This window comes from Python bivittatus, unplaced genomic scaffold, assembly GCF_059951505.1.
Source record: "Python bivittatus isolate LINGU-HERP-01145 unplaced genomic scaffold, Pbiv_v1 ctg000570_np1212, whole genome shotgun sequence".
In the NCBI taxonomy this organism is placed as follows: domain Eukaryota; kingdom Metazoa; phylum Chordata; class Lepidosauria; order Squamata; family Pythonidae; genus Python; species Python bivittatus.
In genome coordinates, this window is record NW_028277097.1 from 10,189,662 (window position 1) to 10,207,948 (window position 18,287).

Below are 18,287 nucleotides of genomic sequence, written 5' to 3' on the forward strand. Positions count from 1 at the left end.
ATTCCCAAAAGTGACTCTGGTCACTGCATGGCTATTTTTAAATATTTTTATTTTATTGGTTTACTATACCCAAAAGAGAGAGAGAGAGAGAGAGAGAAGACAAAAAGGAAGAAAGCCCAATAAGACAAACAAAAAAAGAAAAACAGGCATGTTATGTTAACTTATAGGAAATCATTCAGCCTAATTTTTAAGCACATCATTAAACTGTAATCACATGGAACAATATTGATTGACCTTTCTGTTACATTATGAAAGCCAGTTCATAAACAGAAAGCAAATGCATTTGTGATCCAACATTAAAGAGGAAACTCTGCTTGCAGTCTTCGGTGCTCCATTGATCCTTATTTTTTCATACGGTGATGCATTTCCAGTACTTGTGATGTAACCTCACCAGGACTCAGTGGGAAAAATGGTGTCTGTTGCAGCCATTTGGCATGGAAGTCCAGCGTGGATGGTGGTGTCCTGCACCCTACTGAGATGTTTGAAGCTTCACCCCTATTGGATAAGTGAGCAATGTTGCGATGCACATAGAAATAGTACAGGAGTTTCTGCAATGTGGCTTGGGTCACTGTGACCTCACTTGCCCTCACTCCAAAGACGCTGCTGGTAACTACCATTCTCAGTTAAGTAAACATACCATGTGGGAAGCACATCCTTTTCCAGCAGGCACCCACGTTGTGCATGTTTGTGATCCTTAAGTCATAGCATGTTTCCCTGTGATGGTGCCTGGCCCCATTCTCCTTCCTTACAGTATATTGAAAGTCCCTCAGGGCAGGAAACTCATCTCCCACACCTTCTAAATCATCATGTATGTGGATGGCACTGGAACAAATAATTCACATCCATGTTTTTCAAATGTACATGGAACAATATTTATTGTATTTCATATCACTGCTCATTAAAAAAAAAGCAAAAAACCCTTAGTATGGTTTAGAAACAGTAAGTTCCTGTCACCAAGGAATGGAGAAATTTGGCACACTTCAGAAGCAGATGGATGACGTCGTGTTATCCGTATATTTTTACTTTTGATTTCTAAAGTATACTGTATGTCCAGCAAAGCTATAGGCAGTGCAGTTTATCAAGGCAAGTATATTTTATTTATTGATTATATCAATTTATAAAGGCCCCGATCTTGCAATTGCAACTCTGGTCAGTGAATATAGGGTTAAAGGCCTAACAAACATCAACAACAACAATCAATATTAAAAGGATGGTGCCTGAGGACAAACCCAACTCAAGCCATAAGAAAAGGCAGAATCACATCAAGCCATTAGTTTGTTCATGATCGCTATCTATTCTGTCTCCTGCTTTTCTGTCTACGGTACACCCTTTCCCTCCCTTCCACCTGGCAGCTCAGTGTGTACAGTATATCACTGTTTTTCCCATAGCTGTATTCTGTGCATTGTATGTGGTGGGTCCTTATCTACAAAATACATAAATTTGTCTTTAAGATGCCACAAGATTCATCTGCCAAAGACTAACAGAGCCACCCCTTTGGAAACTATACTCAGTGCCTGATTACTAACTCAGCTCTCTCCTGCTTCTAACTCAAAGCAGTGTTTCATCCATGGTTTGATAAACAAGCTATGGCCTGCACATAGCACTAAGCAAACAGAACTAGGATCACACATTGGATCCAACCATTGCCAAGTACATGATGAACCCGTGCAAAAAAGAACACAACTTAATGCAATATGAGTGTGTTCCTTCAATTTTTATGGAGATCCTAGATTTTCTTTTCTGTTGAACAGACTACAAACAACCTGGCACAATTGCTCCTTTATCCATACATTACTGCCAATACAGCAGTGTTTCCCAACCTTGGCAACTTTAAGACATGTGGACTTCAATTCCCCTTGCTGGCTGGGGAATTCTGGGAGTTGAAGTTGACATGTCTTAAAGTTGCCAAGGTTGGGAAACACTGCAGTAGAGGGTTGCAATTGGATACCATTAGTTGTTGTATGATCCTTTGTTTTCTTAAATCTAATATTCTCTCTGATTTATTTTCATGGCCATCCCAGCTGGGGATTGTGAGAAATAGTCTAATACATCTGTCTAGCACCATGTGGGAGAAGGTTGTGATCAAGTTACAAGGTCATTTTGGCTGAAAAATATACATGTGTCTTCTCAGTTTGTAATTAATATTGTACTGTACACATGAGAATAATATGATCCATCCAGGGCTACTTTAGCTCAGCCCAATTCATTGTAGTCAGATGACAGCAAGAATCTAGGATCCTGCTCAAATCCCATAAAACATGAAGCCCATCTTTTCAATTCAGGACATACAATCCTTTGCTAATTTTTTCCCCCCATGGGACTTACTTATTTTATTTATTTATATTTCAAATGTAGGCACCGCCCATCTCACGAGGACCTAGCAAGCTTCAGCTCCCTTTCTCAGTAAACTGTCCAAATTGGTTTCCCCAACATGTGCTGTTAAAAAAAAATGCAATTATGGAATTCAGCTGCCATAATCTTTAATTAGCATGGCCAATGGCTGGTAATTATGTGAATTTGAAACATGTGGAGAGCTCCAAATTGGAGAAAAGCTTGTCAGATTGACTTGGTTGATTTGAAGACTTTTCCCAGTTCTTTAAAGTTCTTATGGAATCACTTGATAGAAGTGATTCTATCTGCAGCCTAAGCCATTGTCTATAAACAGATCAATTTTTTTTTTTTTTTCAATATCCAAGGGATTTCTCTCTGTAAGGAGATTTAAAGGGGAAATTTGTCCTTTTCTGTAGGGGAAAAATGGTGATTGCATTGATGGCTGGATTCTCCTTCCATAAAGCTGAAATCCAGTTTGATGGGTTTGTGCTTAACATTTTATGTGAACCAATATTGTAAATCATGACTTTTTACCATAAACCATAAATCAGCCAATCATGGCTTGTTCAATAAACCATGTTTAGGTAATCTAAGACTTACTATGATATGGGATCCTAATTATATGCAGGCTGGTACAGCAGTGGGTCTCAACCACTTCGTTCAGCTACATAAGCCGTCTGGATTTTTTCCCTTTTATTTTTGTGAATGTGTATTGTTATAGGTTTTAATGGTATATTTATTTATTGTTTTAATGTGTTGCGAGCGGCCCAGAGTCCCCCATTGGGGGGAGATGGGTGGGGGACAAATTAAACAAACAAACAAATAAGTCTTTGAAGAGATTGCCATTCTATTTTTGAGGAAAGTAGAGATTTGTCCTGATCTGACCCTATCTTCAGGATTTTATTTTGATTTTTTCCTATTTTTATTTGTTAAGCCACCCAGAATTTTTGGAGTTGGGTGACCTAGAAATAATTAAAAAAATTAAATAAATATTTAAATAAATAATTCCAGGAAAGTGGAGAATTAAGAAGCCTATGTATTAAGGATGTGTTAAGGGAGAGAAAATGATCTTCATGCAGATTTTAGGTAATAGTAGTTACATAATAATAATTAATTAAGCTTGTATTAATAATCTATATTGGCCTCCATGCTTAACCGCAAGGATGCCAAATTGGTGAATTATGCATTGCTAGCTCTGTCCTTGCACACTTGTATCACAAGGTTGCCCAAGTATGTAAGTACTTACACAAGTATGTAAGAGGCAGAGTTTGTGTCATGATATACATTTTGTCATGTGCCCCTTGCTGGTCTTGCATACCTGTGACAGAAAAATCTCTTTATCTAACACACAAACACCAACTCTTTTTTGCCTCTTTCTCCAAGCTGTGTTTCTCCCAAAACGGGACACTCAGCTACACTCGACACTTTCAAAGTCTCATTTATATCCTGATTTTTCCTAAGTCTAAATTAAGCATTCATACTAAATGAACAGATTTTTATAGGGCGGAGAGAAGTTTAAACGTGCTAGAATTTTGTAGCTTTTCTGTGGTGGTAGGTTGAAGAAATGAAGCTCTTTGTCCACAAGTCTTGGTGATGTTAAGAATTTTCTTGTAGAATTTTAAAGAGTCCTGAGGGCAAGTAAATGCAAAGGTAATTAAGTGACTCTGGTTTTTTATTAATTCCGGAGCTGAACCATTTATAATAAAGGACTGTTTCAAAGGAACTCTTTTTTATTTTTACTGTAGTACATGCCTACTTCATATAATCCATGAAATATGCCTGCTTATCAAAGCTTTGCAGCTGGCAATACATTAGTGGCCAACTGCTTCCAGGGCTTAATTTGAACGGGGGCTTAACCAGATGCCTATTTCAAAGCTACCTAGAAGTAAGAGTAAAAAAAAGTCCATTCTCTGAGTATGGACTCAGATGTGCTTTCATCCTTACCATGAGTGATTTCTTCTCCAAAGACATTTTATATACATACATACACTCATCTTTCAAGGTAAGCATCATGCAGAATGAAGAAATGGAGAAGACCTTAGTAAGCCAAAGAAATTAAGGAAAGAGATCAAAAAAGGAAACAGACCTGCTACTACTAGTTTACACCAACACAGTCACTGTATATTTACATGCCTTTCTACTCTTGCTTCCACCATGTTCTGCTTCATACGCTGCCTTTTGTTCTACAAACTATTTTTTTCAGGGACTCATCAGTTCTTTCCATGTGCAACTTATTTGGTCTTCCCCTTCCTCTTGACCCACTCACTCTTCCTTTGCATATTTATTTTGCATTTCAGTGCTCATTCATCCTCTTCATATGACCAAACCACCTCAGCATAATTCTTTTGCACTAATCACTCACTTTTGTATTTAATCCACGCTCATTCAGTACCCTTTCCAGATTGGCCCTCCCTCTTCTTGTGTTGTTACATTCAATTCTCAAATATCCCACACCTACCGCATTCATCTTCCGTTTATGTTTCTCTCGAAATATTCAAGTCTCAATTCCATATAACAAACCAGGCAAAAGTGTGTTTGTGTATGCAGTTATTTTTATTTCTTTTGACCAAATGCATTCTTCACAACAGACCACATGCTACTTACTACCTTTCTACCAGCATTTGTATTCTTAAAATTTCTCCATCTATTTTCCTGTCTTTAACAAACATTCTTCCAAGATACATTCATTCATCTACTTGCTATGTTTTTTTTGGCATTTATGTATAATTTGCAGTTCACTCCATTTTCCTGTTGAACACAACTATCTTGGTCTTTGATACATTAATATTCAGGTCCGTACTTCTCATTGTATCATACAATCTATCTAACATTTGCTGCAAATAATTTAGGTTCTCACCCAACCACACAGCATCATCTGCATATCGAAGTACATTACATTCACGTCTGCAACCAAGACATTTCTATCACCACCACAAATATGCCTTTTCCATTTATCTATAAGTGCATTAAATTGCGAAGGGGACAGCTCTCCTCTTTGTCTTACTCCCTACTCAGGGTGAACTATCTGCTGAGCATTTCATTTATTGTCAGATAGGCTTTACTTCCAACTTTATTGCATTCAAGAACTGATTTTCAACTCCCTTCCATAATTCAAGCCTAGAGATCATATGTTGTCTTCAAATCAACAAAGATACAGCAACTTTTTTCCCCATGCATTTCTCAATGATCTCCTGAAGAGTAAAAATCTGATCTGCACATCCCTTGCCTAGCATAAAACCGCAACACATTTTCCAAATTTTGCTCATTGTAACCTGTTGTATTCATTAAGAGTTTTGTCAAATACCATCTCAGGTAAACTTAACAAACTAATCTCCCTTAGTTTTTGCATTCACTCTTGCTACCTTTCCCTTTCTATAGGAGAACAATAATGACATTCTTTCAATTGGCAGGCACAGATACAGACTTCATACACAAATTGCACAGCCCAATCTAGAAGGAAACCACATCCATATATCACTTTCTCCAGTTAACACTATCTACACCTTAGAATTGTTCAACACTGTCAAAGTTTTTATTACTTTCTTTTCTTCTTCTTTTTCCTTGAGTAATAACCTAAATAACATTTGTTTCAATTCTGTTGTTCATTGATTACTATCACTTCCATAGAAACATTTTTTCTAGTCTATTTGCATCTAGGCCTAAGGAAATGGGAGTACCTAACCAAGCTTAGCTATTGAAAAAAGCCAGGAAAGGCCATCCCTCATTAGAATTTGGTTAGAGATGACCAGAAAATCCCAAGATTGTAGGCTAGGATTATTGAAATACCACTTCCATATTGCTTACCAAGAAAATTGCCTGAACATGCCCATGTAGACACTGAGAGTTGAGTTGATCTGTTTCCCAAATAAAAGTACATGAATATATATCACTATCAGGTCAAAAGTGCACAAATCAGGGCTTCCACTTTCTTTGTATATATGATTACGAAAGAGTTTAGGTACTGCTTCAACATGGTAAGAAAAAATCTCTGACTTATCTGATGTTCTAAATGCAGCATACAGGTAGTCCTTGGGTTACGACAGCAATTGGGACTGGGATTGCTGTTGCTAAGTGATGCGGTCGTAAAGCATGACATCAGGACCGCATGGGTCATTAAGTGGGAAAAGGTGGGAGTCCTAGGCAAGGAGTGCGGTGGGTAGGGAAGTGCCACAGGCAGGTGCTATGGAGTGTGGGAGGGCTGGTGGGCGCCGCGGGCAGGGGGCTCCTCAGGAGAAAAAGCGGCAGGAGCAACTTACTGGAGTGACTTGTGACCTTCCCTGCCGGCTTTCCCATTGACTTTGCTTCTGGGAAGCTGGCAGGGAAGATCACAAATGGCAATCACATGACCATGGGGAAGCTGCAGTGGCCAGAACTTTGAGGACTGGTTGTAAGTTCCTTTTTTTCAGTGCTGCTATAAATTTGAAGGGTCACTGAACAAATGAACGTAAGCCAAGGACTACCTGTATGTCTTTTTTTTCCTGCACACATACAAAATGCTCCATATAAACAGGCCTAAGCAGTTACAGTTGCCTGCAAAGGTTTAGATGCCCCTAGTCAATTTCCATGTTTCAGTGAATCCTTAAGGGAACAGAAGCTGGTACAGAGTTAAGCACAATCTCTTTCTGCAAATATGAATACATATTTAATATTTAGGTGCAGTTGTTTACCAGCTCAAAATATGAAACAAGTGAATATGGCAGGTGCAGAAGTTTGGATACTTTTCCAGTTGATTCAGTGCTACTTCTTTGTTTTTTTGTAAAGTTGTTAATAAAAGCTCCAAAAGGTAATTGACTTGTTAGGCTTCCAAATGAAGACAGTTCCAAGATGAACAAATATTCTGATCCTTCTAACCTCTCAGTTGTGACTGTTGTTTTGTCTACTTTCAACAACCATGGGATCCTCTAAGCAGCTGTCTGAGCATTTGAAAATGAAGATAGCGTACTCTTACAAAGAAGGGGAAGGCTTTACAAATATCTAAATGCTTCAAGCTAGCAATTTCAACTGGGATAGACATTGTTAGGAAATTTAAGTTATGTGGAACTGTTGAAGTCAAGGCAAAATCTGAAGACCAAGGGGGGAAAAAGATCTCTACTAGAACTGCCTGAACAACTGGTCATATTTGCAAAATAGAACCCCCAGATTACTGCAAACAATCTGCTGAAAAGTTTAACTGCCACTGGAGTATCTGTTCACAGTAAAATTTGCTTAAACAGCAACGATCTATATATGGCAGTTGTCAGAAGGAAAATGTTCTTCAATCTCATCACAAAAGTCATTGTCTAAAGTGGGTTTTTCAACCTTGGCAACTTTAAGACGCGTGGACTTCAACTCCCAGAATTCCCCAGCCAGCAGTTGAAGTGAACCCCCAGCCAGGAGTTGAAGTCCACGCGTCTTAAAGTTGCCAAAGTTGAGAAACCCTGATCTAAAGTATGCAAAAGAAAGCACTGAAAAGCCTGAAACATGCTGGAACAAAGTGCTTTGGACTGTCAGAACAAAAATTGAACTCTTAGGTCCAAACGACAAAAGATACGCTTGGAGAAAAGGCATTTGAAGGGGGGGGGAAAAATTGTCAACCATTAAGCACAGGGGTGGCTCTATTATGCTTCTGGGTTTTGTGGCAGCCAAAGGCATAAGAAAGACTGTGTGGGTGAAAGCAAGAATGGATTCAGCTAAATATCAATATATCTTAGAGGTTCATGTCCCACAGTCAGTGAAGAAACTGAAGCTGACAAAAGCTTCAGTTCAGTATTTCAGCAGGGCAACCAACCAGAAAGTATCTTCAGATCAACCATGAAGCGCTTGCGGGGGGTGGGGAATCTCAAACATGCCATGCCTGCAAGAGACATGAGAATATTTCTGGGTTAGAAGAGTTCTGCAAAGCATTTGGGGGGAAAAATTCCAAAAACGAGAACAGAAAGGCTCTTAGCTGGGTACAGAGAATACGCAGAAGCTGTTATTTCTGCAGAAATGGGTGTTACAAAGTACTGACTGAAAGTGTATCCAACCTTCTGCACCTGCCATATTCACAGTTTTGTTTGAAAGCACGTTCTGGGGAACTTTTACTCATTTACTTGTAATTAAATGGAAGTAGAAGGCTAAAGTTAGAACCGACAAGTTAGAAGGACAATCATTATGGGGATGGACTCTACTGCTTCTTGATACTGTAAGGCTTATTTGTAGGTATTTTTATTAGAATTCCTCATAGATGGCAACAAACACCCTGATCTCAATAAATAAAAGTCGAGAGGCCCATTTGGATGAATGTCTTAAATCTTTTTTGCTCAGATAAATCCTTTCTAATGCACTTTCTCAGGCTACCATCTGTGACTGGCTGCACTTTTTTTTAATGTATGAAAGCTACATCATATTCTCCTGCAATTTTATCTTTAAAAAGATGAGTGATAAAAACATACCTTCTCCCTAAGAAATACAAGAAGTACTGGAGCGCTTCCAAATGGGTATGATGTCTTCTCTTGCAGGGAACTGTTCTTTATTTGGGAGGTTGTCAGTCCTCTGTTGGAAAGACTCTTCCATTCAAGTTCAGTTTAAAGACCAAGAGCCATCAGAAGGGAGAGCAAGGCCTTGAAATGGCCCATCACCTCTAAATGTTTGTAGGGGAGCACTGAGATGACCTTGGAGCGATCAGTAGTGAAATGTGAGCTTAGCCTAGGAAAGCAAGAAAATGTGAGAAAGAAACTAAAGATTGCCCTGCCTTGACTCTCTTTGCTCTAAGAGGCCAGGCGGTCAGGCTTTCAAGTTTCTGTTAATATCGCCTATATCAATAAAGTAGAGTTCTAGTATTTCTTGTATGTTTCCTGACCTAGCCTACTTCAAAGGGCTACAAGTTGGTAGCACATGTAAATTTGATGCAAATCTGTGTCTTCCTTATTTGGGGAGTACATTTTCTACTTCTAGAAATAGCCTCGTAGTAATTGGGATATTCAGTGCCTATGCCTCACTATCAGTGGTAATGGAGTAGAGTTAGTTCTGAAGATAATTATGAGTATAATTAGCATCATTTGTATTGTTTTGTTATTAGTTACTGACTTCAACTGATAATTAGGAATCAGTGAGAAGTCATCTCTGCCTGTATGTAATTAATTTAAATCACATATGAGTAATTAATCTGTGATATAATTTACAGGATGTAAAATGCAGAACAAGCTTAAATTCCATCTTACTGCTGTATGGTACCAAAAATGAGACATGCAAGATGAGATCAAGAGAAAAATCACAAAAGAAGGCTAATGGGAGCTGTATTCCTGCCCCTTCTTTTCCTAAGATTACCCCACAATATGTGGGAGCTCCCCTTTCACTAGTACATAGATCATCCCACTGATTTTTTTACTGTCAAGCTAGAATTTAATTCCCATGCAATTTGCTTGAAAGATTTTCAGGTATGGAATTTTGAAGCTCAAAATAGGACACAGGTAAGTCTATCAGCACCAATTGAGAAAGCTAAACACAATCTCCATGTCCAGTAGCAATATGCCTGTAAGTACTAGTTCTTGGGAAAGAGCAACAAGAGAAGCTACAGCAAGAACTGCAGCTCCCAGCATCCTTCACTGTGGACCATTTGGCTGCTAAGAATGTACTTTACCAATATCAGAGTTTGCCACCATTAGCTTATTGATTTCCTAAGAAGATTTGGCTCACCACTGTTGGATGGACTTTCAGATTGTGCTAAGCCATCGTTTTGTCAACTGTTTTTCAAATAAACCACAACAGGATGAACGAGCAATTATACATCAAGCTAAACTGCAAGCACGCTGCATTATGGCTTTGCACGTGTGAGAGGCCAAGCTTATCTGGAGGTCTCTTATGTTGATGCCATTCTGTAGAACATGGATGTAGGAGTTGGACAAATTGAATCCTAGGAAGAGTCGTTAACTCAGCAAAGGCAAAGAGGAGCCAGAGAGTACCACCTTTTCCTAGTCTTCTGCTGGGACATCATTTGCAGATGGTGCAATTCCTGTTCTGAGCGGATGTGTCTCCAAAGAGATCTTTGCTGACATGGTTCCTGGCAGCTAGATGAACGCTTGTGCTTCAGCTTTGCTCTTCCTACTAGATCTGCTGCTGCTATTAATATTATGTTAAAGCTAATAGAACCTATATCAGGTCTTGTAGCTCAATGGGAAGTTTGGATGAAGCATCAAGTTGCTCTCATGGGAATGTTGAGGATAGTACCACACGTGGCCGGCCTTGTGCCTTATACAAATTTAAAGTTCCTGTTTGGGCTTAATTGCTGCATTTTCCTGGAAACGTTATAAAGCAGCTGCCATGCCTCAACAAAAATGTTAATAATGAGGATTTAAAAACATAAGCACAAATGCTTAAGCTGATTTATTTAAACTCAATTTAAGTTGAATATAATTAAAATGTAAAACTTTTTGTGACATTAGGGAGAGAATCTACAGTCTAAACCATTAGGAACAATTCACTTTTTTCTTTTCATTATCTTATAGTATAATGCATCAGAAGTCAAATCCCCTGAAAAGCTTGCTTCTAGCCCTCAAACCTTATGCATTTAAAGTTGGTCTTTGCTGATTAATCAGCAAGTTTTCTTTGGTTTAATCTACTCATTAAACCAATTGACAGAAGCCTAGTCCTGAGAGAATTTTAGTCCAGCCCAAGGATGGGTCTGAAGGCTTCCAGAAGAATCAGTGAATCTGCATCTTCTCTAGCCAAAACACACCCTTGTCAAGGTGACACCTGGATTGTGAAACAAGTAGCAGTAGAAACAGGGCCAAAAATGTAACAATGACTTCAGCCAATTATTCCTAGAATGACAGATCTACTCTGTCTTAGTTGGTATTTTTAATTTTGGGGAAGCATAATCAAGCATGGTACCATCAAAAGTGAAGAGACTATTTTGCTTCCTGGAAAAACTCCATGGAAATAAGTTTGTCTGATTGTCCAACTTCAGTGGGCGTTTTATAACATCACTTTGGGTATTTTCAAAGTGAAGTTAAGTAAATAAATCAGGGTAAGTCAGGAACCACTGAGTTGGGCTTGACTCCTGGTGCCTGCATGGACAAAGGCCCACCATCCTGACCTGATCCCCAGGGACAATTCATAGCTGTTCTGGGGACATTCCAGTAATCATGTTGGTTCCATCTATCCCCTGTATAAAAAGAAAAGAAAATTTACAGTTACTAGGGCTACCTGATCCGGCCTACAAAAATGACCGCTAGATGGTACCAAAGAGTGATAGATTCCTTTTAACTCTTTTCTGCCATCTGGTGCTCACTCAGATCTTTGCAGGCCAGATTTGATAACCACCAAAAGGTGTCTTTACATTTTAATAATATAAAGCTAGTTATTGCAATGCAGTACAACACATGGCCAATGCTACTGGATGTTCATAGCTCTAATAAAACCACTACCAAAGTTTACATTCTGTAAGTCATGGCATACTCATGGTTTCAGTAGTAGATACTCATATACTCATGGTTGGTTTGTTAATTCGTGATTTCCTGGGTGCACTCACTGAACTTAACTGAATGTGGCTGGGTGCACCACACATGCTTAGCCAAAAGCAAAGCAGTTATGTTATGATTTAGTGTGATATATGAACCACCCTCTGTGTGAAAGGCTACTGTGAAGATTTTGTTAGTTGTCTACACCAATATATGTATATCAAAGGGTAGAGCCAGCCATGTGGCCTTGATCCATGGAAGTGCATAAAAGCTCTTTATAGTGTTAAAAGGATGGTTTAACAGTGGTCTACAGTTTTGCCTTCCAAATGATATATATTGGTAACAGTTTAGCTAATTATTTGGCATAAAGGATTCCATGTGCATGATTTATTCCAAACATTAGCTTTTGCTAAATTTGGATTTGAAGATCAAGCAGGAGGTTGAACTCATCAATGTATATACTTTGTGCCACTAGTACAGCAATGTTGATCTAATTTCTGGCCACACTGTACCTCCTGGAGTCCTTACGCAGATATTTTTCTTTTATTAAGCAGTAAAGAGTGTTGTGTTCACATAGGCTGGGAGGAGAACCCACTGGAGATTGTATATTAAGATTGTATCTTTCCGTCTAGCTATTCCTTTTAAAACCCTAGTTTTGCATAGTTGCAGAGGGATACTTAGCAGCACATTGCTAGCAATCTGTTTCTAGCTTTGTGATGATTGGATCAAATTGAGAGTAATTACCTCAATAGATTTGGGAAGTATTTATGTTGGAAGCCCCATCTTGTTGCAGCTGGTAATAACTTCTGCTAGTCGTTGCAATCACGGGCTTAAGGTATTGATTGAATTCAACTGTGGGGAGCCAGAGGCGCAACCCTGCTAGTGTGACCTGCCCCCGGAATGATTGGAGCTCCAGGATTAGTTCAGCCGTGCACTTACAGCAAATGGCCTGAAAAAGTGGGGAAGGGGGAACAAGATAAGCCCTTTCAAAAACCATTTGTGAAATGACGGAAGCATTTAAAGACCAGAATGAGAAAACATGCCCAAGCTTTTGGGTGTGCGTGTCGAAACGTCCTTTTTGGATTGCAGCCAGCATTTTTTCAGCATGAACGCTGCTAGATTGTTTTATTTTAAAGAGATGTTATTTCAAAGAGCTGTTCTGGAGGTCCTGTAAAAAACAAAAATAGAAATAGTGCAGTGCTTTACAGATAGGAGTGGGGAGAAAAATCAGTGCCTGGGTTCATGATTTTTAAATATGAGCAGCTTGCCAAAAGATGGTAAGAACAATCATAAATATATTGGAGATATATAAAACTCTAATACAAAACCTATAAGCATTTAACATTAAAGCACTACAGCGTTAAAAGGCTCAAGAGATGAAATCTATTTTTAGCTCTAAAAGTGTGCTGGGGGGAGGAATTACTTCAACTACAGTGGGAATTTCTTTTATAAATGGCCCTGCTAAGCCATAATGAGATGGTATCAGTTGTGGCTTAATGCATTGTAAACCCATGGATCGTGGGTTAATATTTTGCAGTTTAGGGCAATTGGAGCTTATTCAATTAAACACAGTTAAGGAAATCAGAAGCTAGTGCAATGTGTGAAGTACATCTTAGTTTGAAAATTGTGTAGCAATGACAGAGATGGAAGGCTTATAGGACATCAATAAAATAGTTAAAATTATTTTATTCTTGCAAAAAAAAAAAAAAAAAAAAGTACAGTAACAAGGAATACCTGACTGCTAGAAACAACTAATTCCAATTCCCACTAGGGGTTAAGGTATGGAATACCATTGGCCACCCTATGCTTGCAATGATCTTGTTGAATATATTGATTTTTCTGGCTCAAAACATAATTTAGCTACTTCATCACTCCACAGCTAAGACACCCTTTTCTGCTATACCATTTTGTTCTGCTGCCGTACACTGAAGGAAGGAAGGAAGGAAGGAAGGAAGGAAGGAAGGAAGGAAGGAAGGAAGGAAGGAAGGGCCGCCCCCCAGAAAACACAATCATTGCAGCAGCTGGATTAAGTGAACTATTATTGATTAGGCTTGCAATGGGTCTGCGGTGTCAATTGCAGGATAAACTAGGATGGTCATCAGATCTTGAGGAGACTTAAAGCCCCAGGCAGGCATTCAGAAAAGCCTGAAGGAATAATGCAGAGGGTCACAAGTGATTCCCAGGAGTATTAGGTGACGCCTCTGGTTGATGAGCGTTTTGGTCCAACACGTTCAGCAGAGGCAAGGTCAGGAACCCATGTCCTTCATCATTTCTAAAAAATATCATAACAGACACTGGTTACACAAAAACATAATTCCTTTTTGCAGTGCCAATTTTGCCTTTCTTCTTTCCTTGCTGTATTTTGAGTATGTCATCTATAACATTCAGATCAAAAGCACTGCAAGTATATATACTTGGGGTATGTTTTGTGTTTGGAATTCATGACCCCAGGAAGAGATTGGTCTGGTCACAATGAGATTCTTGTGGTTTTCTGAACAATTCTCTTATCAAAGAAATTTCCCATAGGAGGAACTTGGGAAGCAAATTAATCACATTTTCAGATGGGCCAGAATCTTCTGAATGTCTTCTGTTTCCTGATTTCTCATGAGGAGCTGGGAATGGTCAGTTGTAAATGCTCTGATCCAATGGACAAATGATTCTGTATCTGAAAAGCTGCAGTAAATGTAAACATTTTGTCATAGTTACAGACAAGTCATCAGATACTCTGTGTTTTAAAAAATATGCATATGGCATAAGACCCTTTTAGCCTGGCTCTCATAATTGGATAAGTCATAATGTTTGTTCTGTTTTGGCTTATTTTATGTTATGAGCACAGTTATTCTGGTTTTGCCTTTTCCTTCTGTTTCCTTTCCAGATTACAGTGATACATTGACCTTATTCAGAAAACAGCTTGAACCAGGATCAGAAAACTTTCTCACTGGTGGGGTGTCCAAAGTAGGGGATTAATGTATCTTTTACCTTTTGGGGAAAAGGTCAAGAAAGGGTTACCTTTTGCACATTAAAAAGGCTGTGGTATTGATCACCAGATTGTTTCTTTTTTTATCTCCCCTGGGGACATTTTGTGTCCTAATAAATGGATAAACTTTTTTTTTCTCATAAACTAGATATGCCAATTGTTGAAATGGAGATCCTGTTGCTGCTAAACTATCTTCCTTTCATTCACATGCACGCTTCTCCCCTCTGGAAGAGAGAAAAAACTTTGCTTTCACTGGGTCCAAATTACAATGGTGTATGAAGTCAGGGAACTGTAGTTTGTTTTAATCGAAGTATATCAGCATCCAGAATAATCAAGCCCCCCTCTCCCCAATCAATATACCTGGTGATCATACCCAATTCTTCCAGTTGCACAGAGTCCAGCATGCATGTACGGATGTCCTGGTCATATAGTGCTTGTGGCCTCTGAAGATCCTATCAGCAAGATAGAGTGAATTAATGGTAACAAACTCATTCAACTTCGGGTGTTTGTTCAATGTGGGCCATTTATGAATCTAATGTTGGGCCATGTCTGAATCAGATGTTGTCTAGTTCAGTATTTGTTAAACTTTTTAAGGCTATGAAATGCCAAACTGTTGTTTTATTTTTTAATGAGGATAAAAAATAAAAGTCTTATTAAAATAAATGGAATAAAAATGTCTTGATAATGCTCTATTTCCACTCACATTTAATAAAAGTAAAAATACGATAGTGTGCTTCTTTAAGCAAATGGCAAGGCATAAAACACTGTTTTGATGGGATTGGAGAATGCCTAGCATGCGGCCTTTAACGTCTGAAGAAGATAATGGAAATCAACATCTAAATGTTTCTAATGGAGTTTTTTAAACTACCCTTTTATTTCTTTTTGTAGAAGTCAGGAAATGGGTCTTGAGGGCCTTTTAGAAATTCCGTTGGGAAGGACATATAAGGAAGGAAAAGCTCGATTTGTTAGAGAATGAAACAAAAGTTTGCATGTAATCAGGATATCCCAAAATGTTGTGGGACAAGTTTGATAAGTGAATCCGGAAAAATATTTGTATAATATTGTTGTTCTTTGAGCATTTCACTCCACCCCTCTTAGAAAGCCATTCTTCCCCTTTTAAGACAGACTTGGTGACAATTCTGACTTTATTATACATCTGTGTATCATTTTTCAGACTCAAAACCAACTGGGCAGATTTTGTTAGGGCATTCATTATTCTTACAGACACTGAATTAGGAATCTAGCTACAGAATAGAACATTTACAGACTTGAAGGAAAATTATATAATTTTATGAAACTATCCAATCATTAACATTAACAATCATTAAGAGTTGCTGAGAGTTGGGTGGCATATAAATGAATAATAACAGAAGGGAAGACAATTAAGTCTGACTTGAAACTGTCATGATTATATAACTGAGTTTGTACAGTGAGGAACATCAACCTATAATGTGGCATTTTTGCATTTTGGCTTAGCATATTATGCAAATCCAAGCAATGCAATTTGCCTATCATGACATTTGGCTTAGAGTATTGTATGATGGAACCAGTTGTAGTTTATTCAATAAACCAGGATTGATCATACAGTTATGGGGTTGGAAGAGATCATGGAGGTCTTTAACTTCAACCCCTTGTCCAGGACAGGAATTCTCAAATTATGGCATAGTGAGATGTATGACTGGCTTGGTTTGCACATCACCCTAAACCATAAACAGTGGCCTGTAAATCACAATGTCTGGGTTCAACCACACATTGAACCAAAATAAAACAAACTCTTCTGTGACTCAATGCAATGTACGAACCTGACAAAAGGCAGCATTTGTGGGAGATGCTATAGTGGCTCTTTTAAAGACCTAGCATTTTGTGAAAACTTTGGATCTTGGACAAATGTAACATTTGTGGGTTCCTTAAGTTAGGTGGTGGTGGTTGTTTTTTACTTTTGAGAGTTGAAAGAGAAGGGCAATTTGAGCTTCCCCCTTGCTTCCAGCTTCCAGCACAGAGATTTGAGGTTAGAAGAGCTATAAGATCCTTCCTTCCTTGCTTCCTTCCTTCCTAGTGTGCCTCTGTATGTGAAATTATCTGCATACTTATAAATTTGTCTCCTCTTGTTCCTGCCTGGCAGTCCTTGTGGAACACAATGAATAACCCAAGTAAGTTAACAGAAAGCAAAATGAACAGATTATAGAATTAACCAATAAATAGAATAATGTTAGGCAAAATCTTCTCATTATTAAGCATTGCAGACAAGTCTCTAATTCTGCGTCTGAGACTGAGATTTAAGGTTTTAACTGGGCTGTATCCCTTTTTCCAGGTCAAGCAGGTGAGTGTGGAGGAGAAATCCCAGGCTGGTGATCATAAATTTCTGTGTGGACAGCTGTGAAAGGAGGCAAGCAAGAAATTCCGGTCGTTTCCTTCCTTTTCTTGCTGTGTGTTCCAGTGCAACAGTGTTAATTCTTTTTCATAAAGGCCCTCTGTTGTCCTGGCCAAATTGGGCTGGAAAAACAGGCCATTAGTTTTTAGTTTTGGCTGTCCTTGTGTGGCTTTTTTCTGCATTTCCTTGATCCTATCAAGATGGCTGTGAATGAACCACCCAACAGTCTTAGCCTGGAAAGGTACATCAGTCTGACCCAGTTGAAGAACCATTTCTTGACATAATGGGATCCTGGCATGACCACAATGCCCATCACTCCAGAGAACGCGATGCTGTTTCTTCCCATCCTTTATCGATGGTTGCAGAGCCATCTGAGACGGGAAGCTGAGGAACCCGAACACAGCCTTTGTCATTCAGCCATTAAGAAGCTGAGAGAGTACATCCAGTTGAATTTCCCAGTGGAAGAGGGCAAGCTACACTATAATCCCAGTCCTATGGATATGGAAATCTGTACAGTTTACTTAACCAAGGATCCAGGAAAGACGGAGCCACTTGGCCTAAGTTTTGGCAATATCCCTGCTTTCGGGGATTATGGTGAAAAGCGGAGAATGGGGAGAAAAAAGAAAGGACATAAAGGTCCAGTGCTTGATGTTGGAAGCATTTGGGTCACCGATTTAAAGAAAAACAGTCCAGCAGGGAAATGTGGAAAAGTCCGCTTGCGGGATGAGATCCTTTCACTGAATGGCCAGCTAATGGTTGGAGTGGATATTGGTGGTGCAAGGTAAGAAGTGTGTGCAGACTTGAGTTGTGGTGAAGGATGCTTCAGGATTGGTATGGGTGATGTGGATGCTGAGGGTGAAGTTTTCCTGATGTTGGTAAACTACAGCTCCCAGCAACTCTAGCTAGCATGGCTGAATTCTGGGGGAAGCTGGGAGACGTAGTTCCTAAAGAGGGAGGACAGGCAGCCTACAAACTATGGGTCGCATGGACACCTCCTGAAACTTTAGGATCTTCTGTATATCTTCCTTCTCAGTCACCCATGAAAACTGCTGGTGCTTGAAAACAAAAATAGAATTAGAAAGTCAAAATACCCTGAAGGGCATGCCCTCAGTGCTTAGAAGCATGCTTGCTATAAAGTTAAATATTGGAAACATTTTCAGATTGATTTCTCTTTTAAATGTTACCCTTT

The 18,287-nt window shown here is 39.0% G+C and overlaps 1 protein-coding gene across 2 annotated transcripts in view; it reads left to right on the forward strand.

Annotated features, from left to right (window-relative positions):
- The first annotated feature begins 17,054 nt into the window (after positions 1–17,054).
- The window catches only part of PDZD2 (PDZ domain containing 2), a 184,586-nt gene continuing 183,353 nt past the window's right edge, over positions 17,055–18,287 (forward strand). For both annotated transcript variants that reach the window (XM_088152773.1, XM_088152775.1), the window contains exon 1: positions 17,055–17,879. In XM_088152773.1, coding sequence (XP_088008899.1) covers positions 17,395–17,879 — 485 coding nt within the window. In that variant the 5' untranslated portion in view covers positions 17,055–17,394. The remainder of the gene's footprint in view (positions 17,880–18,287) is intronic.